At 35.6% G+C, this 26033-nt stretch overlaps 1 protein-coding gene across 8 annotated transcripts in view; it reads left to right on the top strand.

Moving 5' to 3' along the window:
- The window catches only part of LOC100022053 (trans-golgi network vesicle protein 23 homolog B), an 86553-nt gene that overhangs the window by 19536 nt on the left and 40984 nt on the right, over positions 1 to 26033 (top strand). For 4 of the 8 annotated variants that reach the window (XM_007483413.3, XM_056817482.1, XM_007483412.3 and 1 more), the window contains one exon: positions 13229 to 13373. The exons of 3 other annotated variants lie outside the window; for them this stretch is intronic. In XM_007483413.3, coding sequence (XP_007483475.1) covers positions 13229 to 13373 — 145 coding nt within the window. Of the gene's footprint in view, positions 1 to 12442; positions 12529 to 13228; positions 13374 to 26033 lie in introns of all 8 variants that reach the window. One more of the 8 variants, XM_016430906.2, reaches the window with a different exon arrangement.

The following is a 26033-nucleotide window of genomic DNA, read 5'->3' as shown; positions in this document are numbered from 1 at the left end:
GGAAAAAATTGTTCTGCCAAGTGTAGGAGTAAACACACCTATAATAATCCTTGCTATTAGGGAGATTGAAGGTGGTAATGGCTTGAGTTCAGGAGTTTTGAGCTTCAATGAGGCTAAAACTGATCAGATGTTTACACTGAGTCTGGGAGCCAACAGGCTGCCTAAGAAGCTGCATGTTGGAAATAGAGCAGGCCAAAGTCTCTGAACCAGTCAACATTGAGTTGCTGCTATACAGCCAGCTGGGATTAAAATAGGGAGACTTCTTTTATTTAAAAAAAAAAAAGAAGAAGAAAATCGTGAAGTTTTTGATGAAAATAAGAAAGTTTGAAAAAAGGAAAGGTTTTGGGGGAAAAGATGAATTCTCTGTATTTGCTTCCCTTATTTGTAATCTAGTTATGCTGGCTCTCTCTGTTATATGCAGTACTCCAGTCTTGTCTCCATTCTTTTGGACTAGGTGTTCCCCAGGCCTGGAAATACAGTCTGTTTTTACTTCTACCTCAAAGAATTTTTCTCTTTTAAGATGCAGTATAAACACTACCATCTATATAAAGCATTTTCTGCTTCCCCACAACTGCTATTACTTTTCTTCCATCAATATTTTCCTATCTATTGAAATTCTATTTTATTAAAGGTAGGCAAGTAGAAGACTTCCAGGTAAAAATGGCTGCAGTCTAGACGCAAGATTCTTCCTCTCCTCAGCACCCACCAACATAGACTACCTCAAAAGTCCAAAAAAACCAAATTCATAAGAACGAAGGGACTCTACAGTAGGGTGCAGGATTGAAGGTACATGGGATTTGGGCATTTCCACACAATAAAGGGGTAAAAAAGCTCCCATCAAAACGAGCTCATCTACCCTCCCCCAATCCACCTATGGAGCCAGAGTCAGAGCCAGCACGTGCCAGAATCAGTGAGTGAAGGGCACCTATAGAGTGAGTAAGGGCCACCTGTAGGTCCTTGGGAGCTGACTAAGACCACCAAAGACCTACCCCTGAAAGCAGCTACACCTGAAACCCCAGCAGGCTGAAGAGCACTGACCATGGGCGCTCGCAGGAAGATAGCACAGGGAAGGGCAGCAAACAACAGAACCTACAGAGATTCGAGAGCTTGCCTCAGGCAAGATCCTTGCTCCTTATTTCCATACACAGAGAGCCTGCCCATCTCACTCAGATTTCTGACTAAAAAGGAAAGGAAAAATCTCCACAGTGATGGCAAATTGTGACTAGTAGCAACAACCTCCCTCCAAGAAAAACAGGAGGAAGGGATTAACCCTGGAAAATTTCTACAGAGGAAAAACCAAGGCTACAGAGGAAATTCAAATAAACCCCAAACCGTCCCCCCAAAATGGAAATTGTCCACAAGCTCTTGAAGAGTTTAAATTGGAGGTTATCAAAAAGATGGAAGCCTTCTTGCAAGAAAAGTGGGAAATAGTTCAAAGAGAAAATAAGTTTAAAAGACAAGAACTCCCAATTGGAGAAACAGCTGGAAGCCACGAAAAGCAGGATAGACCAAACTGAAAAGGAAAACCAGTCTTTAAAGACCAGAATTAGGTAACAGCAAGAATTAATAAAGCAAAGTCAAAAGACTGACAAAATAGAAGAAAATATAAAATATCTCACTGAGAAGATGACAGATCAGGAAAACAGATCATGGAGAGATAATTTGAGAATCATTGGTTTACCTGAAAAGCCAGAAAAAAGCAGAAATCTTGACATCATACTACAAGAAATCATCCAAGAAAACTGCCTTGATGTCCTTGAACAAGGGGGAAAAATAGACATTGAAAGAGTTTATAGAACACCCTCTATACTAAATCATCAAAAGAAAACTCCCAGGAATGTAATTGCCAAATTCCAGACCTTCCAAGGTAAGGAGAAAATTCTACAAGAAGCCAAAAAGGGACAATTCAGATATCAAAGAACACCAATCAGGATCACACAAGACCTGGCAGCTTCCACACTAAAGGATCACAAAGCCTGGAATGTGATTTTCAGAAAGGCAAGAGAATTGGGTCTTTAACCTAGGATCACCTATCCATCAAAACTGGCTATATAGTTCCAGGGGAAAGTATGGGCATTCAACAAAATAAAAGATTTCCAAGTATTTGTAAAGAAAAGACCAGAACTAAGTGGAAATTTTGATATTCAAACACAAAGATCAAGAGAAACATGAAAAGGTAAATAAGAAAGAGAGGGAAAAGGGGAAAAATGTTTTTTTTATTCAAACTTTCTTCTTTATGGACAATTAGATCAAATTATATATATGTATATATATTAATATATAGGGAAAATGTTATTTGTAACTTAAAATTTATATTCACTATTATAGTAATTAGAAGAATCATTCACAGGAAGAGATTGGGACATTAAAGGCTATAAGATTCTATGCAAAAAAGAAAAAGGGAGGGTGGTAATCGAAGATGGCCTCAAGAAATACTTGAAGAAATAGAATAAATAGCATAATCTTTATCACACAAAGATACAGGTGGGAAGGGGAGGGGAAGAATACTCTTATAAGAAGGAGAGGATATTCTCAGTGAAATCAATTCTGAGAGGGAAGAGCATCTAGATCCGTTGGGGTCTTGAATTCTATCTTATCCTACAGGGAAAGTGAGATGGGAGAACTAAGGTGCGGGTAGGGGACAGGGAGTACAAAAAGGGAGGGAAAAAGAGGGGGGAGGGAATTTAACAGATGCTAAAAAAACAAGAAGGGAACAAAAAGGGATAGGCCAGAAAGGGAAGCATATTAAGGGAGGAGATTACAGAGATTGATTAAAAGCAAACCACTGGTTTAAAAGGATATAGCAAAAGAAGAAACGACAGGACTAGGAGAGGATACCAAAATGCTGGGGAATACACAAGTGATATTCATAACTTCAAACATGAATGGGATGAACTCACCCATAAAACGAAATCAAATAGGAGAGTGGATTAGAATCCAAAATCCTACCATATCTTATCTATAAGAAACACATCTGTGGCGGAGAGAGACTCACAAGGTTAGAATTAAAGGTTGGAGCAAAACCTATTGGGCCTCAACTGATAGAAAAAAGGCAAGAGTGGCAATCATGATATCTGACAAAGCCAAAGTAAAAATAGATCTGATTAAAAGACATAGGGAAGGTAAAAACATCCTGATAAAAGGGAGTATAGACCATGAGGAAATATCAGTAATCAACATATGCACCAAATGGTATAGCATCCAGATTTCTAAAGGAGGAACTAGTGGAACAGAAGGAGGAAAGAGATAGTAAAACTATACTAGTGAGAGAACCTGAACCAACCACTATCAAATTTAGATAAGTCAAATAAAAAAAATAAATAAGAGGCAAAAGATGTGAATGAAATCTTAGAAACCTTAGAGTTAATAGATACATGGAGAAAAATAAATAGGGACAAAAAGGAATACACCTTCTTTTCAGCAGCACATGGTACATTCACAAAGATTGACTATATACTAGGTCATAAAAACATGGCAAACAAATGTAGAAAAGCAGAAATAATAAATGCAACCTTTTCAGATCACAAGGCAATAAAAATAATGATCAGTAAGGGTACATGGAGAGCCAAATCAAAAATTAATTAGAAATTAAATAATACGATTCTCCAAAATCGGTTGGTTAGAGAACAAATCATAGAAACAATAATTTCATTGAAGAAAATGACAATGAGGAGACATCTTTTCAAACAGCCAAAGCAGTACTCAGGGGAAAATTTATATTCTTGAGTTCATATATTAACAAATTAGGGAGAGTAGAGGTCAATGAATTGGACATGCAAATCAAAAAACTTGAAAGTGAACAAATTAAAAATCTCTAGAAGAAAACTAAATTAGAGATGCTAAAAATTAAGGGAGAAATTGATAAAATCGAAAGTTAAAGAACTATTGAACTATTAAATAAGACTAGAACCTGATATTTTGAAAAAAAACAAACAACATAGACAAAGTACTGGTCAATCTAATAAAAAAAGGAAAGAAGAAAACCAAATTAACAGTATCATAGATGAATTGGAAAACCTTGCCTCCAATGAAGAGGAAATTAAGGCAATCATTAAAAATTATTTTGCCCAATTATATGGCAATAAATATGCCAATCTAGGTGATATGGATGAATATATACAAAAATATAAATTGCCTAGATTAACAGAAGAAGAAATAGAATTCTCAAATAACACCATATCAGAAAAAAATTGAACAAGCCATCAAAGAACTCCCTAAGAAAAAATCCCCAGGTTCTGATGGATTCACAAGTGAATTCTATCAGATATTGAAAGAACAGCTAATCCCAATACTATATAACCTGTTTGACATAATAAGCAAAGGAGGAGTTCTACCAAATTCCTTTTATACCACAAATATGGTGCTGATTCCAAAGCCAGGCAGGTCAGAAATGGAGATGGAAAACTACAGACCAATCTCCTTAATGAACTTAGATGCAGAATCTTAAATAGGATACTAGCAAAAAGACTCCAGCAAGTCATCATGAGAGTTATTTATTATGATCAGGTGGGATTGATACCAGGAATGCAAGGATGGTTCAATATTAGGAAAACCCCCACATAATTGACCATATCAACAAGCAAACCAACAAAAATCACATGATTATCTCAATAGACACAGAAAAAGCCTTTGACAAAATACAACACCCATTTGTATTGAAAACACTAGAAAATATATGAATAGAAGGGTCTTTCCTAAAAATAATATAAATTATTTATCTAAAACCATCAGCCAACATCATCTGCAATGGGCATAAACTAGAAGCCTTTTCAGTAAGATCAGGAGTGAAACAAGGATGCTCATTATTACCGCTATTATTTAATTGTACTAGAAACACTAGCAGTAGCCATTAGAGAAGAAAAAGAAATTGAAGGTATCAAAACTGGCAATGAAGAGACCAAGGTATCACTCTTTGTGGATGATATTATGGTCTTCTTAAAGAATCCTAGAGAATCAACTAAAAACCTGGTGGAAATAATCAGCAACTTTAGGGATGCAAAATAAGCCCATGTAAGTCATCAGCATTTCTTTGTATCTCCAACACATCTCAGCAGCAAGAGTTAGAAAGAGAAATTCTATTTAAAATCACCCTAGACAACATAAAATTCTTAGGAATCTATCTGCCAAGACAAACACAGGAACTATATGAAAACAACTACAAAACACTTTCCACACAATTAAAATGAGATCTAAACAATTGGAAAAACATTAATTGCTCATGGGTACAATGAGCTAACATAATAAAAATGACCATCCTATCCAAACTTATTAACTTAGTGCCATACCGAAAGAACTAACAAAAAACTTTTTTTTACTGAATTAGAAAAAACCATAACAAAGTTCATTTGGAAGAAAAAAGGTCAAGAATATCCAGGTAAATCATGAAAAAAAAATGCAAAGGAAGGTGCCCTTGCAATACTAGATCTCAAACTATATTATAAAGTAGTGGTCATCAAAACAATATGGTACTGGCTAAAAAACAGAAAAGTGGATCAGTGGAATAGACTTGGGGTAAGTAACCTCAGCAAGACAGTCTGTGACACGCAAAAAGATCCCAGCTTTGGGGACCAAAATCCATTATTTGATAAAAACTGCTGGGAAAATTGGAAGACAGTGTGGGAGAGATTAGGTTTGGATCAATAACTCACATCCTACACCAAGATGAACTCAGAATGGGTGAAAGACTTGAACATAAAGAAGGAAACTAGGTAAATTAGGTGAACACAGAATAGTATATATGCCAGACCTTTGGGAAGGGAAAGATTTTGAAAGCAAGGAAGACTTAGAAAAAGTCACAAAATGTAAAATAAATTATTTTGACTACATCAAATTAACAAGTTTTTGTACAAACAAAACCATTGTAACCAAAATTAAAAGGGAAGTAGCAAAGTGGGAACAATCTTCATAACAAAAACCTCTGACAAAGGTCTAATTACTCAAATTTTTACAAAGAGCTAAATCAACTGTATAAAAAATCAAGCCATTCTCCAATTGATAAATGGGCAAGGGACATGAATTAGGCAATTTTCCGTCAATGAAATAAAAATTATTAGCAAATGAAAAAGTGTTCTAAATTTCTTATAATCAGAGAGATGCAAATCAAAGCAACTCTGAGGTATCACCTCACACCTAGCAGATTGGCTAACATGACAGCAATGAAAAGTAATGAATGCTGGAGGGGATTTGGCAAAGTTGGGACATTAATGCATTGCTGGTGGAGTTGTGAATTGATCCAACCATTCTGGAGGGCAATTTGGAACTATGCCCAAAGGGCGATAAAAGACTGTCTCTCTGCCCTTTGATTCAGCCATAGCACTGCTGAGTTTGTACCCCAAAGAGATAATAAGGAAAAAGACTTGTACAAGAATATTCAAAGCTGCACTCTTTGTGGTGGCCAAAAATTGGAAAATGTGGGGATACCCTTCAATTGCAGAATGACTGAACAAATTGTGGTATATGTTGGTGATGGAATAATATTGTGCTCAAAGGAATAATAAAGTGGAGGAATTCCATTGGAACTGGAACAATGTCCAGGAAGTGATGTAGAGTGAAAGGAGCAGAACCAGGAAAACATTGTACACAGAGACCAATACACTTGTACAATCGAATGTAATGGATTTCTCCATTAGTGGCAATGCAGTGATCCTGAACAACTTGGAGGGATCTGTGAGAAAGAACACTATCCATATTCAGAGAAAGAACTGTGAGAGTAGAAACATAGAAGAAAAACAACTGCATGATTACATGGGTCGAGGGGAATATGATTGGGGATATAGGCCCTAAATGAGAATCCTAGTCCAAACGTCAACAGCATGGAAGTATGTTCTGATCAAGGACACATGTAATACCCAGTGGAATTGCGCATCGGCAAAGGGTAGGGTAGGGGCAGAGGAGGGAGGAATAGAATATGATTTTTGTAACCAAGGAATAATGCTTGAAATTGACGAAATAAAATTAAAAAAAAAATTAAACTTAAAAAAAAAACAAAGGTGGGCAAGTAGCGTAGTGGATAGAGCTCTGGACCTGGAATCAGGAAAACCTATACTTATTAGATGTGTGACCCTGGGAAAAATCACCTAACTGCTATGTACCTTTGTTTCTTCATCTATAAAATGGAAATAATAGCATCTACTCCTCATGTTGGTAAAATAATAAAATAATATTTGTAAATTATTTACAAATCTTAAAGTACTATAGAAATTCTAGCTCTTATTAGTCGTGATTATATTTCTATTTTCTCATTAGAATGTCAGCTTCTTCTAAGTAGAGATGGTTTCATTTTTCATGTTTGTTTTCTCAGCACCTAACTATGCTCATAAGTATTTATTGCCTGATTGATTTGGATATGATTAGTTGGAGATGTCTCTTGTACATTTCATTAAAATGATTAATATGCTGCATTTGGTGATTTCAAAGTGAAAATCTGGGGAGAAAGAGACTGATTTATGAGTTATCTCGACTTATGAGTTAATCTATATAGATATAATAATTAAATCCACAGTGATCATGAGAAAGAATGTAGAAAGAAAAAGCAGTTAATAGTGTCAAATACAGAAGACATGTCAAGAACCATAAAATACCATTAGATCTGAAAATTATGAAATTTTTGGTAACTTTGGAGAGTATTTTCAGTTTAGTGACTAGATTAGAAGCCACATGGCAAAGAGTTGCAGAGGGAAACTAGAGATATTAAAAACAACTAGCTTTTTACTAGAAGTTTGGCTGAGAAAGGGAAGAGAGAGAAAGGATGAGGATGATAGCTTGAGGTTAGATGAAAAATTTTTAAGGATTGGACATACTTGGGAAAAGAATTTAAGACTTTCCAGGCTTGTATTCCATACACACTTTTCCACTCTTTACTCTAACCAAATTAGCCAGTTTTTTTGTTCCTTATTGGCAAAATTTCAACTCCTGACTTTGCTTTTGCACAGGTTGTTCTGCATTTCTGAAATGCTCTTTTTCTTCACTTTTTGGAACCTCTAGCTCCCATTAAGGCTTATGTCAGGGTGTCTCCTTCAAAGAGCATTTCTGATTTTTAGTTTTTAGTACCCTCATCATTATATTATTAAAATTATTTATCTGTGAATATGTTGCATTCCCCTATTATTTCTAGTGGGCAGGAATTGTTTGTGTTTATAGTTCAGCTTCCATTGCCTAGCATAGTTCCCAGCTAGATGCATAAAAAATTAATAAATTCTGTCTGATTTATTAAAATATGACTTGGGTTATAAAAATCATCGAGTTGCAAATGTCAGTGCCTCAGAATGGTATATTCTGTCTAATCTTTCTAATGAAATAAAATTGTTACAATAGACCTACTCTAAAAGGATTGTTGAGGATCCAGGAAATTGTTTGATACGAGTTTATAAGGCTCAAATTTCAGGAATTTTTTCTTCTTAAACAATCATCCTTCATAGATTTTTGTGGGAATTTTTTTCTTTTCCTTTTAAAATTTATTTCCTACATTAATTTTTTTTCCCTCCCCTCTTCCCTCCTCCCTCCTGAAGCTGACCAGCAATTGCACTGGATTATACATATGTTATCACTTGATAATCTATTTCCATAGCATTCATTTTTGTAGTAGAGTAATCTTTTAATACCAAAACCTCAAATCATAAACCCATAGAAACAAGTGATAAAATCATGTTTTCTTATGCATTTCTACTCCAACAGTTCTTTCCCTGGTTGTGGATAGCATTCTTTCTCATGAGTCTTAAGAATTGTCCTGGATCATTGCAATGAAATGATGTGGAGTGAAATAAGAAGAAAAAGGAGAACATTGTGGGACAATCAATTAATAATGAATTCTATTACATTTGATTGTCCCACAATGTTCTCCTTTTTCTTCTTATTTCATTCCACATCATTTCATTGTAACTCCAAATTATCTTCCAGAATGGTTGGATCAATTCACAACTCCTCCAGCAATGCATTAGTGTCCCAATTTTGCCATATTCCCTCCAGCATTTATTTTTTTCCTTTACTATCATCTTGGCCAATCTGCTAAGTTAAGGTGGTACTTAGCGTTGTTTTGATTTGCATTTCCCTAATCAGGAGGGATTTAGGACATTTTTTCATATAGTTATTGATAGTTTTGATTTCTTCTTATGAAAGCTGCCTTGACCATTTGTCAATAGGGGAATGACTTGGTTTCTTATAGATTTCACTTAGTTATGTATTTATTCGAGAAATTAGACCTTTATCAGAGAAATTTGTTATAAACTATTTTGCCCAGTTTGTTGTTTCCCTTCTAATCTTGGTTGTATTGGTTTTGTTTGTACAAAAACTTTTAAATTTAATATAATCAAAATTATTCATTTTACATCTTGTAATGTTCTCTATCTCATTTGGTCTTAAATTCTTCTCTTCTCCATAGATATGACAGGTTTACTATTCTCTGTTCACTTAAGTTTACTTATAATGTCACTCTTTATGTTTAAGTCCTATACCCATTTTGAACTTATCTTGGTATAGGATTTGAGATATTGATCTAAACATTATTTTTACCAGGCTCTGTTCCAATTTTCCCAGCAGTTTTTGTCAAATAGTGAGTTCTTATCCCAAAAGCTGGGATCTTTGAGTTTATCAAACACTAGATTGCTGAGGTCATTTACCCCTGATCTATTTCTTTAATCCACCCTTCTGTTTCTTAGCCAGTACCAGATTATTTTAATTAGATCACTGCTCAGTCACCTTTTTTTTCATGAGTTTCCTTAATATTCTTTGTCCTTTATTCCAGGTGAATTTTGTTATTATTTTTTCTAGTTTTATAAAAATAGTTTTTTGGTAGTTTGATAGGTATGGCACTGAATAAATAAATTACTTTAAATGGGATTGTCATTTTTATTGTATTAGCTCATCCTGCCCATGAGCATTTAATATTTTCCAGTTGTTTAGATCTAGTTTTATTTGTGTAAAAAGTGTTTTCTAGTTTTGGTCATATAATTCCTGTGTTTGTCTTGACAGATAGATTCCCAAATATTTTATATTGTCTAGAGTGATTTTAAATGTTTTGTGGTAATTTTGATGAATATAAATAATTCATATAAAAATTTTACATGGCATATTGTCTGAGACATTAGAGTTTGGGCCTATTTGATGACCATCCTTAGAAGATGACTTAGGTTCAAGTTCTATCTTTGACAAATACAATCTTTATGTTAGTAATTAAGTCAATCTTACAGTGCCCTAGACCAGTGATGACAAACCTATGGCACACAGAGCATTCTCTATGGGCTCTTGGCTCACCCCCTTACCCCCCCCCCCCCCATTTGTTACTAGAAAGGCAGAGGGATTTGGATAGATCTACTTCCTTCCCCCTCTCCACCGTGACTGATGACATTTTTTCAAATCACCTACCCCTCTGCCCACGCACAGTAAGTAAAGTGGGCATCTCATAGGTGGCAGAGCTGGAGGGGAATGGAACATTTGGGCCACTCCCCTCCCCCCTCTCTACATTTGCTGAGGACATTCCTCATTTCATCCGCCCTTCCTCCCAATGAGAAAGCTTCATCCCTCCCCTATGTGGGGTAAGGGGGTGAACACCCAGTATTTGGTTGGCGTGCATGGAACATGATCTCTGGGGGTGTAAAGGTAAAAATTAATGTTTGGACAATAATTTTATGAAATTATGTGGTTACCAATGTTTATTATGTCTTGAGTCAGAAATTTATTTACAAGTATTTATAAATAGAGAGGAAACAATAAAGAAGAGAAATGTGAGGGAGATGGAGAAGTCATCTATCCTATCTCAACCAGGAAGGCTGCTGGTGAGTAACCACATGGCTTCCTCCAAGAAGGAAGCTAGTCTCTTAGGAAACTAGGAAAGGAGTCAGCCTTTCATTCACCCCGCAGAGCAGTCCAGGAGTCAGAGTCTAAGTTGAAGCTGAGCTCCAAGCCCACGGTCCAAGCCACTGTCTCTAGCAAAGCTCCTTTGAAGACTGTCTCCAGAAGACAATCTCTTCAGACTATCTTCTCAAAGATCATCTGCTCTAATGGAGTTTGAGCTTGCTTTTATGGTGACTTCTTATTTCCTGTCCTCTTCACAAGGACCAATCACAGTTTCCAAATTGTGTAGCACTACCCAGTGGGCAGTGTCTATAGGATTAACTTCTCACCTTCTGAAGGTCAATTTCTTATCAAAAAGGTTCACAGTTTCCTGATTGAACAGTTTCTGAGAGTGAACTCTTAAAAGAATTCACAAGTTTCTGACTGGTTGAGTTTTAAAAAGGATGGAGCTTTCCAAGTATCTTGCTGGCTTCTCACCTAGCACTAAGAAAGGTATTCAATATTTTGTTGATTCAATTTAAAAGGTAGACAAAGGAGAATTAATCCTGTCTTCACAATCTAGTGAGGTACTTAACTTAGTGTTAACTCAGGATAGACAATAGAGTAAAGAATTCTCTTTGCAGGGGGCAGGCACTCAGTCTGGGGGTGGGGTGGGTGCAAGGCCCAGCACTATATCTCTGAAGGTTTGCCATCACTTCCCTACACCATTATTCTCTAAATTTTTTTGACCTTGTACCCTTATCGATAAGAAATTTTGAGCAAAATACTTTCTCAATATGTTTATATTCATTTCTAAATTATATACATATTCTCTTGTATGAATAATTAGATACATTATAAAACACAAAAATAGCGATTAAAATATAGAGATAAATATTTTATCCTTAAATACCTATAGGAATGTATTGGAGTTTATTCCTGGTCAGATCTGCCCTTGAGGAAAATCACTTTGATGGCTGTTATCAGTGATGGAGTAGGGAGGGAAAAGTCTTGATTCAATTAGAAGACTATTGGCATACCACAACGAGGTCTGCATCCCCCCAAGAAAATTAAAGGAAAGTAACCTTAATGTACAAAAATATTCATAGCTTCTCTTTCTGTAGTGGCAAAGAATTGGAAATTGAGGAAGATGCCCATCAATTAGGGAAGAGTTGAACAAATTGTGGTATGTGATTGTGATGGAATATTATTGTGCTTTATAAGAAATGATGAGAATAATGGTTTCAGAAAAACCTGGGATAACATATTAACTGATGCAAAGTGAAGTAACTAGAATCAGGAAAAAACATTGCGCACAATAATAACAATATTGAAATGATGACCAATTGTGAAAGACTTTACTACTCTGATTAAGAACAGTGATCCAAGACAGTCAAAGCACTCATGATGAAAAATGCCATTGACCTCTGGCTAGAGATTGAATGCAGTCTGAATGCAGATTGAAGCATAATTTTTTCACTTTATATATTTTTCTTGCTTTTTTCCAACATGATTAACAAGAAAATGTTTTGCATTATTTCACATGTATAATTAATATATTTCTTGCCATATCACTAGGATGGGGGAGAGGTAGAAAGGAGAGAATGCAGAACTCAATTTTTTTAAAAAGAATACAAAATATATATAATAAAAGTGTTTATTTTTTTTTAAAAAGGAAAACAATTGGCAGTATTCCTGGTTAGAAGTGATGAAGACCTGTACTAGGATGATGGCAACATGAGTAGAGAGAAGGGAGTAAATGTGAGTGATGTGGAGCAACTGAGTGATATGTGGATGTGGAATGAAAAAAAAAGAGGACTCCAAGACTGAGGATATGAGAACCTAGGTGTATGAAAGGATGATGGGAGTCCTCAACAGAAATTAGGAAGTTTAGAAGGATGGATGGGTTTAAAGAGAAAGATAATGTAGTAATATCTGCAGTCCATCCTCTTTGATTCACTCTATCTCACACTAAATGGAAAGGGAAGAAGCACGGTACTTTATTAGTCATTGCCCTCATGGACAGAGCAGTCCCTTACACTGGTGGTACCTGCTGCTACAGCCAGGAAAGATAATATGGTGGATGGGCTGGGAACATAATTTTCCTAGTTGCACCTGCTCATTTACTATGATTTATTTAAATTGTGTGTTCTGGGGGAATAAAACCTAGCTCAGACTTGAAAAGATTGGCAACTTATACATCAGAGGGTTTATGTTAAGAGTGTGTTAGAGACAAGCTCCATGATCATTGGCTATTTCAAATGAGGGTCAGAAGATGTGATTCTTTCTTCCTACATTCCATAAGTTGACCTAAAGTCAGGTCCTTCCTCCACTTTGGGGACTATTGTGTGAATGAATAACTACTACTTCAAATTTTAGAATCTTCTTTTTCCTTTCACTTTACAGGAAAATTATAGTTATAATTATAATTATAGTTTTTGTTTTATGCTTTTATTTACAGACACCCGGTGGCATCGTTTTTTCATTTATTCTTTCGAATCAGTGCAATAATTGTCTATCTTCTCTGTGAATTGCTAAGCAGCAGCTTTATTGCCTGCATGGTGACAATTATCTTGTTATTATCGTGTGACTTTTGGACAGTGAAGGTATGCTTTATTTTAAAATATTAAGCATTTAATCAATAAATTTTAAGTACCTGAAAGACACAGTTTTACGTGTAAGAGGCATAAGACTTTCCCTTTGAGAAGCTTACAATCTCATAGAGATAAGCTGAAGGTTGAGAGGAAAGAGTAGAAGGAAGTTAATTGGCATGATGAAATACTGTAGGCCATTTGGGAAACAATCTGAGAAAGTGAGAGTTTCAGAACTGATTTCATCTTGTGAAATGATGAATTTCTGGTAATCGTGAGGTTCAGGAAAGCTCTGGAAAATGATGAGGTAAATTTTCTGGGTACCCTCTTTTAAAAAGATGGAAATGGAAAATCTGAGAGGAATTCTCCCATGTCTACCCTCTACCCTTTCCAGTCACATGGAAGGAGAGAAGGTCCTCAGGGGCTGGAAGTGCTGAGGAAGTGTTGATTTCATCTTGATAAAGCAGGATTATTTTTAAATATCAAGGGACATGCAACTTGCCAGTTTTAGCAAATATGTTGCCAAAACAATGAGAGCTTTTTGTAGATTTTTTTTGGCAGAGATTAATTTGCCACAATTGTTACTACATGTTAAGTTATACCAAAAAATAGAACATCATTCATTTAGATATGATTCTTAGACTTTTCTGTGGAAATCTGATTGATGTTAAAGAATGATATTTTTTCTATCTAAAATATTAGTAATGTTTTCTGATTAAAAAATATATAAAAATATATATTTAATTTCCAAAATTTTTTTAAACCTTGTAGGTCTTCCAGATTAAAAATTAAGAGTCTCATTGATATATTTTGAAAGTGTTGTCACTTCCTATCCTTATAAAATAATGACTTTCCTTGGAGGTATATACCTTATGTCCTATTTTTAGATAAATCCAGTTATTTCAAACACAGTAAAACCTCATAATTAGTGCCATTAACTCAAGTTTGTTCCATTTTGTTACAGTATGAGGTAAACTGAGGCACAAGTTCCAAGGACTCTCAATTTATTAGCAAAGCACAATTTCACTTATAGGAACTCAGCTTCCTCAGCAAAGCTAAGACCCTGAATGAAGGAGATAGCTCTTTTATAGTATTAGAGAGTACAGAAAATAGTAAGGTCTACATCATATACAGAAGAAAATTAGGAAAGAGCACTTAGCAACAACTCCCCTTCTTCTTTCCTGTGACTCAGAAATGTTGTTTGAATCCAGCTACAAGGACATCTGCAAGTACAGAGATAGCAACCTAGACTTCTTTGGATAACAAACCATATATCCTTCAAGGATAACTTAGTGGTATAAATATGATAGACTATACTCCCTTGGGACCCACCTGTTTCCTTCAAGGCTAATAGATTTCCTTGACCCAAGAATAGAATGATGATTAACAGAACAGCTAGATTTCTAAACTTATTAAAGGACAGCTGAATTTCTGGACTAAGTTCAGAGACACAGAAGCATGACTTAGAAAGTTACAAGACAAAATCTGCAACTTGTAAATTGGATCAATTTTTAAAAGAATCAATCTGATTTTTTTCAGTTGCCTTTAGTGCTATTAGAAAGTGTATTTGGGAAACTGACATAGAGTCTAGAAGGTAAGACACTTTGCTAGATACCTGGAAGGCTTAGGAATATAAAATGACCTATATCCTTCAGTATAGTTGAGAGTAAAAGACATACACCCTTAAAAAGGTAAATATAACAAGGTAACTATAACAAGGTGGTATATAAATGCCAAATGAGTGATACAGACAGTAAGTTTTATAATTCATAGATCTTATTTGGATGTCCATCAATTGGGGAATGGCAGAACAAATTGTGGGACATGATGGTGATGGAATCCCATTGTGCTTTAAGAAGTGATAAACAAGATGATTTCAGAAAAAGCTGGGAAAAATCTGCAGGAACTGATCCAGAGCTAAATAAGCAGAACTGGAGATCACTATACACAGTAACAGCAATATTATACAATGATTATCTGAAAATTTGACTACTCTTAGTAATGCAGTGATCTGGGACAATCTTGAAAGACTTATGATGGAGAATGGTATCCATCTCCAGAGAAAGAACTGTTGGAGTTGTCTTTCACAGCAGTGTATTTATGGTTTTTATTTTGTAGTTTTAGTTATATATGAGTTTGCTCTTACAACAATGACCAATTTGGAATTGTGTTTTGCATAATAATAAAAGGAAAATTTTTAAAAAGAGAAAATGGGGGGGATCCCCTTATTTTATAGGTGAGGAAACTGAAGTCTAGTGATGTCAAATGACTTCCCAAAAGTCACACAGGCACAGGAAGTAAGAATTAGAAGTAAATTTGAACCCAAGTTTGACTCCAGAAGCAATTCTCTTTTCACTGCCTACATTGGAGGAAAGTTTAAGGAGGATGTGGGATTTGAGTGGGGCATAAAGGATGAACAGAATTCAAATATGTGGAAATGGAAGAAAGGAATGTGGAAATAGAGAAAAGTATGGAAGGATTAATATAAATATTATAAAATAAAGAGAATAAATAGACATTCTATGTGACTGACTTTCACAGAAAATTAGGAAATGAAATCCTCCCTCTACTGACAGTTGAGAGTTGAAAATAGATTATAGGCAGGGGAGCCAAGTGAAGAAGCATTACAATAATAAGTATTGTGGAGCGTTTAAGGAATCAACAAAATATAAATAAAAAAATTAGAAGAGGGAGAGTGTTCAAATTTAAACATGTATAAATTTGTAGTGGGCTTTAACTTTCTCCAATGTAGCATAGCTGTTATTATTTTATTATTGCTCAGGTACAGCTAAATAGAGTAAGGTGAAATCTATAAACTGGTGACAGGATCCACTACAAAGTTATGCTAGTTAATCTCAACTGGGTCCTCACCAGATCAGAAAAATCTTATTACTCCCTAATTAATGCCCTGTTCCATTCACCACAGGAGCTCTTCTAAAATAATTTCTTCTCAGACTTCTTATAGCACTCTGTTTCTTTGCCAAGGTCCTTGAGTCATACTTGGCTGAAAATATTTGCCAAAGGCTTCTTTTCTCTTCTTTATACCAAATCCCTCAGACATTCCTATGAGTTCTTCTTCTGCTCCAACATCTGATGATGAGGTGACTCTCCTTGTTTGCTAAAACCAGTCTCTTGATCCTATTTTCTCTACTAGTCTGCCTTTACTATCATCCTCTCTCTCTAATCTTTAATTTCTTCCCATCTATATGTGTACCTTGACACATGAGTTTAATTTGTTCCATGGCCAACCTCGTAACTCAGTTTGCTTGTGTGACAAATCAAATTTCTCCATTTAAGTGAATGGAAATGCAGTTAATCTGTTCTGGCCCCAAAAGACCACATGAATTTTTTGGTTTTATATGCTTTTAAATACAAAATATACTTTATAAATGGCAAATAAATATATTTATAGATAATAAGAAAGAATTTAAAGAAACAGACTTGCTTATGAAATGTTATTTACCTTCAAGGTCAGGCAAAGATGTTGACAGAGAAGATTTTCACTTCATACACTATTGCTTAACATAACTTACTCTCTACACATGTAATACTACATTTAAATGCAAAAATGAAAAAGTATGCCCAAGTTTACTATCCATAAAAACCCACACTAGACCCTATCATGCCTGCCAGTTATCATATACCTCTTTTCCTTTCAGCTAAATGCCCTGATAAAAACTCTACACTTTGTGCCTTCACTTCCTTCCTTTCAGTTCTAAACTATCTACAGCATAGCTTGTAAATTCATCATTCAGTTGAAGCTGTTCCCTTCAAAGTTACCGGTGACCTGTTAATTGCCAAATCTAATTGCCTTTCTCACAGTCCTCATTCTTCCTGACCTCTTTACATTCAGCTGCTAGTTTTTTTGTGACCTTGCTCTCTCATGGTTCTCTTGCTTGTTTAACTATTCCTTAATTCTTTTTGCTAGATCTTCACCTATGTCAATACTATTAACTATTGGTGGTTACCATGACCATCCTAGGCCCACATTTCTTCTCTCCATACTTTTACTTGGTGACATCATCATCCTGATGGGCTCAGTTATTGCTTTTCTGCAGGCTATTTCCAGATGTTTGTCTATCCCTAATGTTTTTCCTTAGCTTTAGTCCTATATCAACTGTTGGATATTTTGAAAAAGATGCCAGGGAATCTTCCGGGTAAACATGGCAGCACTCTAGACACAGAACGCTTCCTCTCAGCACCTACCAATATAGACTACGTTAAAAGACCAAAAAACCCAAATTCATTTGAACGAAGGGACTCTACAGTAGGGTGCAGGATTGAAGGTATGTGGGATTTGGGCATTGTCACACTATAAGGGGGTGAAAAAACTCCTACCAAAATGTGAGCTGAGCTGTCTCCCCCCCCCCCCCCCCCCCCGCCTCCCCCAACCCACCTATGGAGCCAGAGTCAGAGCCAACACGTGCCAGAATCAGTAAGTGAGTAAGAGGCAACTCTAGAGTGAGTGAGGAGAACATCTAGGTCCTTGGCAGCTGACTAAGACCATCAAAGACCTACCCCTGAGAATGGCTACACCTGAAACCCCAGCAGGCTGAAAAGTGCAGACCATGTGTGCTCGCAGGAAGATAGCACAGAGAAGGGCAGCAAACAGCAGAAGCTAAAGAGATTCAAGAGCTTGCCTCAGGCAAAATCCTTGCTCCTTAACTCCAAACACAGAGAGCCTGCCTATCTCACTCAGATTTCTGACTAAAAAGGGAAGGAAAAACCTCCACAGTGATGGCAAATAGTGCCCAGGAACAACAACTACCCTCCAAAAAAAACAAAAAGGAAACATTGACCCTGGAAAATGTTTACAGAGGAAAATTCCCAAGCTACAGAGGAAATAGAAGAGGAAATTCAAATAAATGCACCAAAACCCTCCCCCCCCTAAAAAAATGGAAATTGTCCACAAGCTCTTGAAGAATTTAAATTGGAGGTTATCAAAAAGATGGAAGCCTTCTTGCAAGAAAAGTGGGAAATAGTTCAAAGAGAAAATAACAGTTTAAAAGACAAGAACTCCCAATTGGAGAAACAGCTGGAAACCACCAAAAGCAGAATAGACCAAACGGAAAAGGAAATTCAAAAGATTATAGCAGAAAATCAAAAAAATTAAAGCAAAAGCCAAAAGATTATGACAGAAAACCGGGCCTTATGGTCCAGAATTGGGCAACTGGAAACCAATGATCTTGCAAAACAGCAAGAATTAATAAAGTCAAAAAATACTGACAAAATAGAAGAAAATGTAAAATATTTCACTGAAAAGATGACAAAGCAGGAAAACAGAGAGAACGAAGAGATGATTTGAGAATTATTGGTCTACCTGAAAAGCCAGAAATAAACATAAATCTTGACATCATACTACAAGAAATCATCCAAGAAAACTGCCCTGATGTCTTTGAATAAGGGGGAAAAATAGACATTGAAAGAGTTCATAGAACACCTTCTACACTAAATCCTCAAAAGACAACTCCTATGAATGTAATTGCCAAATTCCAGAGCTTCTAAGCTAAGGAGAAAATGTTACAAGAAACCAAAAAGAGACAATTCAGATATCAAGGAAACCAGTCAAGATCACAAAAGACCTGCCAGCTTCCACACTATGATATTCAGAAAGGCAAGAGAATTGGGTCTTCAACCAAGGATCACCTATCCATCAAAACTGACTATATACTTCCAGGGGAAAGTATGGGCATTCAACAAAATAGAAGATTTCCAAATATTTGTAAAGAAAAGACCAGAACTAAGTGGATATTCAAACACAAAGATCAAGAGAAACATGAAGAGGTAAATAAGAAAGAGATGGAAAGGGGAAAATTGTTTTTTTTATTCAAACTTCTGTAAGACTTACAATAAGATCAAATTATTTATATTATATGGGGGGAATACTATTTGTAACTCTCAAAAATTATATTCACTATTATGGTAATTAGAAGAATCATTCACAGGAAGAGACTGGGGCAATAAGTGCTATAAGATGATATGCAAAAAAAAAAGAAAAAGGGAGAGGGGTTGAAGATGGCTCCAAGAGATATTTGAAGAAATAAAATAAATAGCATAATCTTTATCACATGAAGATATGCATGGGAAGGGGAAGGGGAAGAATACTCTTATAAGAAGGAGAGGAAGAGAGAGCTAATAGGTGCTGAGAGCCATCAGGCCACAATGCCTTGACAGGGTCACGCGTGGTAGCTAAGGAGGCCACAGAGTGGCCCTTGGCAACATGTGACTGCCCACTCTATCTCCTTTGCATAACCTCTCTCATTAACATTCCTTAACATTAACATGGAATTGACATGATTATTATTTCCCCTAGTCTCAGAAGGAATAATACAAGAGCAAAATACCTGTACCCTAATTCTCTAGAACATCACCAAAAGATCAGACAGACCCTCAAACCCAATCCCAAAAGACTGTCATTGGTTAACTCTTACTTAGACACATAATCCCCAGTAAAACCACAGCTATAGGCCAAGCCAAGAACTTTCCCACTCATAGAAACTTATTCTCATGAAGCCAGCACACAAATCAATGATAAAGGCCCATACAAAACATACAGGTAAACTCAGCTTCAGTATGCCTCAGTGACTCGACTTCACAAACCAGTAACTCACCAGTCAGAAACTCCCTAGTAAAACCTGAAACATGATCAGTGTAATATTAAATCTTAATTGTGTTCCCAGGACCCCACATCCTCAATGGTATGATTCCTGAATTGTCTTTAAGAACTTTTGATTATTTCTTTTTATTAAAAGTAATAAGTAAGTTTCCTTGATTGTTTGTAAGCTCAAAACTTTTCACAGAGTAGTGAGAGAATTAAGCCACCTATGACGAAATAATTTATCTTGTGTGAAACCTTTATGCTGTCAGGAATCTGTAATCACAATACAAGAATTTAGAATGTTAATCAAGTGATTTCTTAAAAGTTAATATATCACTTTTCCAATTATCTCTTTTTATACATGTGTGTTAGGTAATGTATCTGTGTGCCAAGAAAATGGGTATAAAAATAAATAACAAGCCTGGGGATGGCGGAGCAGCTGTCAGATGCAAAGCATTCCCATGGCCGTAAATATATAGCTATCTTCCATTTGTTATTTTCTTGACTGATCGTTTGCCACCTGTCAGGAACCCCTGGAGTCACAAGTGAGGCTGAACTTTGCCTGTGGCAATACTTAAACCTTACTCTCAGTGAAATCTATTCTGAGGGGGAAGAGCAACTTCCATTGGGGTCGTGAATACTAATTTCTACAGGGAAAGTGAGAAGGGAAAACGAAGGCAGGTAGGGGGGAGGGAGTACAAAAAAAGGAGGGAAAGAGGGGGAAGGGAACTTAACAGACTTAAAAAAATAAGGGAACAAAAAGGAAACCATATTAAGCGAGGGGATTAGGGAGATCGATTAAAAGCAAACTACTGGTTTAAAAGGATATAGCAAAAGAAGAAAGGACAGAACTAGGAGAGGATATCAACATACTAGGGAATTCACAAGTCACAATCATAACTCTGAATGTGAATGGGATGAACTCTCCCATAAAACGTAAATAAATAGGAGAGTGGATTAGAAACCAAAATCCTACCATATGTTGTCTACAAGAAACACTCACAAGGTCAGAATTAAAGATTGCAGCAAGACCTTTTGGGCCTCAACTGATAGAAAGAAGGCAGGAGTTGTAATCATAATAACTGACAAAGTGAAAGTAAAAATAGACCTGATTAAAAGGGATAGGGAAGGTAAATACATCCTGATGAAAGGGAGTATAGACAATGAGGAAATATCACTAATCAACATGTATGCACCAAATGGTATAGCATCCAAATTTCTAAAGGAGAAACTAGTGGGATTGAAGGAGGAAATAGATAGTAAAACTATACTAGTGGGAGACCTTAACCTACCACTATCAAATTTAGATAAATCAAATAAAAAAAATAAATAAATAAGAGGTAAAAGATGTGAATGAAATCTTAGAAACCTTAAGAGTTAATAGATACATGGAGAAAAATAAATAGGGACAAAAAGGAATACACCTTCTTTTCAGCAGCACATGGTACATTCACAAAGATTGACTATATACTAGGTCATAAAAACATGGCAAACATGCAGAAAAGCAGAAATAATAAATGCAGCCTCTTCAGATCACAAGGCAATAAAATTAGTGATCAGTAAGGGTACATGGAGAGCCAAATCAAAATTAATTGGAAATTAAATAATATGATTCTCCAAAATCGGTTGGTTAGAGAACAAATCATAAACAATAACTTCGTTGAGGAAAATGACAATGATGAGACATCTTTTAAAGCAGTACTCAGGGGAAAATTTATATTCTTGAGTTCATATATTAACAAATTAGGGAGGGTAGAGGTCAATGAATTGGACATGCAAATCAAAAATCTTGAAAGTGAACAAATTAAAAATCTCTAGAAGAAAACTAAATTAGAGATGCTAAAAATTAAGGGAGAAATTAATAAAATCGAAAGTTAAAGAACTATTGAACTAATAAATAAGACTAGAACCTGATATTTTGAAAAAAACAACATAGATAAAGTCTGGTCAATCTAATAAAAAAGGAAAGAAGAAAACCAAATTAACAGTATCATAGATGAATTGGAAAACCTTGCCTCCAATGAAGAGATCATTAAAAATTATTTTGCCCAATTATATGGCAATAAATATGCCAATCTAGGTGATATGGATGAATATTTACAAAAAATATAAATTGCCTAGATTAACAGAAGAAGAAATAGAATTCTCAAATAACCTCATATCAGAAAAAGAAATTGAACAAGCCATCAAAGAACTCCCTAAGAAAAAATCCCCCAGGTTCTGATGGATTCACAAGTGAATTCTATCAGATATTGAAAGAACCGCTAATCCCAATACTATAACCTGTTTGACATAATAAGCAAAGAAGGAGTTCTACCAAATTCCTTTTATAACACAAATAGGGTACTGATTCCAAAGCCGGGGAGGTCAAAAACGGAGAAAGAAAACTACATACCAATCTCCTTAATGGACATAGATGCAAAAATCTTAAATAGTATACAGGCAAAAAGACTCCAGCAAGTCATCACAAGGGTTATTCACTATGATCTGGTGGGATTTATACCAGGAATACAAGGATGGAAATAATATTAGGAAAATCATCCACATAATTGACCATATCAACAAGCAATCCAATAAAAATCACATGATTATCTCAATAGACACAGAAAAAGCCTTTGACAAAATACAACACCCGTTCATATTGAAAACACTTGAGAGTAGCAATAGAAAGTTCTTTCCTAAAAATAATAAACAGTATTTATCTAAAACCATCAGCCAACATCTGCAATGGGGATTAAGTAGATGTATTCCCAATAAGATCCAGAGTGAAACAAGGCTGTCCATTATTGCTTCTATTATTTAACATTGTTCTAGAAACACTAGCAGTAGTAATTAGAGAAGAAAGAAATTGAAGGTATTAAAATTGGCAATGAATAGACCAAGCTATTACTATTTGCGGATGATATGATGGTGTACTTAAAGAGTCCTAGAGAATCAACCAAAAAGCTTGTGGAAAATTTAGCAAATTTGCAGGATACAAAATAAACCCATATAAGTCATCAGCATTTCTATATATCTCCAACACATCTCAGCTGCAAGAATTAGAAAGAGAAATTTCATTTAAAATCAGCCTAGACAATATAAAATACTTAGGAATCTATCTACCTAAACAAACACATGAACACATACCACTTTCCACATAATTAAAACTAGATTTAAGATATTCGAATGGGTAGGATGAGCTAACAAAATAAAAATGACCAGCCTACCCATACTTATTTAATGCCATACCCATGAAACTACCAAAAAACTTTTTTTACTGAATTAGAAAAAAAAAACACAAGAAAGTTCATTTTGAAGAACAAAAGATCAAGAATATCCAGGGAAATTATGAAAAAAAATGCAAAGGAAGGTGACCTTGCAGTACCAGATCTCAAAATATACTATAAAGCAGTGGTCATCAAAACAATATGGTACTGGCTATGAGACAGAAAGGAGGATCAGTGGAATAGACTTGGAGTAAGTAACCACAGCAAGAAAGTCTATGGTAAGCCCAAAGATCCCAGCTTTTGGAACCAAAATCCAAGATTTGATTAAAACTGCTGGGAAAATTAGAAGACAGTATGGTAGCAATTAGGTTTGGATCAACATTTCACACCCTACACCAAGATAAAGTCAGAATCAGTGAATGACCTGAAAGAAAAGAAGGAAACTATAAGTAAACTATGTGAACACAGAATAATATACATGTCAGATCTTTCGCAAAGAAAAGATTTTAAAACCAAGCAAGATTTAGAAAAAAATCACAAAATGTAAAAGTAATAATTTTGATTACATCAAATTAAAAAGGTTTTGTATAAACCAAACCAATGTAACCAAAATCAGAAGGGAAGTAACAAATTGGGAAACAATCTTCATAACAAATCTCTGATAAAGGTCTAATTACTCAAATTTACAAAGAGGTAAATCAATTATAAAAATCAAGCCATTCTCCAATTGATAAATGGGCAAGGGACATGAATAGGCAATTTTCAGTCAAAGAAATCAAATAAGTACATGAAAAAGAGTTCCAAATCTCTTATAATCAGAGAGATGCAAATCAAAACAACTCTGGTGTACTACCTCACAGCTAGCAGATTGGCTAACATGATGGCAAAGGAAAGTAAATAATGCTGGAGGGGACATTAATGCATTGCTGGTGGAATTGTGAATTGATCCAACCATTCTGGAGGGCAATTTGGAACTATGCCCAAAGGGCGATAAAAGACTGTCTGCCCTTTGATCTAGTCATAGCACTGCTGGGTTTGTACCCCAAAGAGATAATAAGGAAAAAGTCTTGTACAAGAATATTCATACCTGCACTCTTTGTGGTGGCAAAAAATTGGAAAATGAGATGCCCTTCAAATGGAAAATGGCTGAACAAATTGGTATATGTTGGTGATGGGATACTATTGTGCTCAAAGGAATAATACAGTGGGGGAATTCCATGGAGACTGGAACAACCTCCAGGAAGTGATGCAGAGCGAAAGGAGCAGAACCAGGAAATCATTATACTCAGAGACTGATACACTGTGGTACAATTGAAGGTAATGGACTTCTCCATTATTGGCAATGCAGTGATCCTGAACAACTTGAAGGGATCTATGAGAAAAACACTATCCACATTTAAAGAAAAAAACTGGGACTAGAAACACAGAAGAAAAATAACTGCTTGATTACATGGATCGAGGGGGATATGATTGGGAATATAGACCCAAAAGGAGCATCCTAGTGCAAACAAAAACATGGAAATAAGTTCTGATAAAGGACACATGTAATACCCAGTGGAATTGAGCATTGGCTACAGGAAGGGCGGGGCAGGGGAGGGAGGAATAGAATATGATTTCTGTAACCAAGGAATAATGTTTGAAATTGACCAAATAAAAATAAATATGAAAAGTTTTTTTAAAAAATGCCATTTTATTGTTCAGTCTTTTCAGTTATTTCTGACTGTTGATGACCTCATTTGGGGTTTTATTGGCAAAGATAACTGGTGCAATTTGGCATTTCCTTCTCTAACTCGTTTTACAGATGAGTTACTAAGGCACACAGTGTTAAGTAACTTTCCTGGGGTCACAATGCCAGTAAGTATCTGAAACCAAATTTGAATTTATGTAGTTGTCCTGACTTCAGTCCTGCACTCTATCTTGCAACCTAGGTACCCTAGATATCCAGTGGTCATCATGTCCAAAACTGAGCTCAATGTCTTTCTCCCCTTCTGAAATACCCTGTTAATGACACCACTATTTTTACAATTACCCAAGTTAAAAAACTGGTTTCAAATTCAATTCCTCTCTCTTTTTATTCCACATATCCTATCACTTAGCAAATCTTGAATTTTTTCCCTGTAACATCTCTTGAATATATCCCCTTCTTTTCACTCAGCTTGCCTCTAATATAATTCAGTTCCTTATCACCCTGACAATTAAAATAGTCTTCTGTTTGAACTCTTTGCCTCAGATAAATTTCCCTACTCTAATCCATTCTCTATTTAGCTGCCAAACTGATTTTTCTAAAATGTAGGTCTGACCATGTCACTTTACTGAACTTCAAAATTCCTTATTTTCTATTTTAAACCAACTTTTATGTTTCTTTTCACACCCTGACTACATCTTATTTTTCTAGGCTTATTCTTTCAACTCTCTTACAGGCACTCTGATATAATCATCCTGACTTACCTGCTGTTCTTAGCACAGACCCTGCTTTGCCACTATCTGCCTTATTACTAACAGTTAAAAAGAAATATTCTCTTCTCCCTCTGACTTTTTTTTTAAACATTATTTTATTTGGTAATTTCCAAACATTATTCATTGGAAACAAAGATTATTTTCTTTTCTTCCCTCCCCACCCTCCCCCCACCTCTCCCATAGCCCACGCACGATTCCACTGGGTATCACATGTGTTCTTGATTCAAACCCATTTCCATGTTGTTGGTATTTGCATTAGAGTGTTCATTTAGAGATTCTCCTCAGTCATATCCCCTCAACCCCTGTAGTCAAGCAGTTGCTTTTCATTGGTGTTTTTACTCCCACAGTTTATCCTCTGCTTGTGGATAGTGTTTTTTAGATCCCTGCAGATTGTTCAGGGACATTGGATTG

Source organism: Monodelphis domestica, chromosome 2 (assembly GCF_027887165.1).
Source record: "Monodelphis domestica isolate mMonDom1 chromosome 2, mMonDom1.pri, whole genome shotgun sequence".
Lineage (NCBI taxonomy): Eukaryota > Metazoa > Chordata > Mammalia > Didelphimorphia > Didelphidae > Monodelphis > Monodelphis domestica.
Note: the sequence above shows the minus strand (reverse complement) of the source record. Positions and strands in the feature narration are given on the sequence as shown.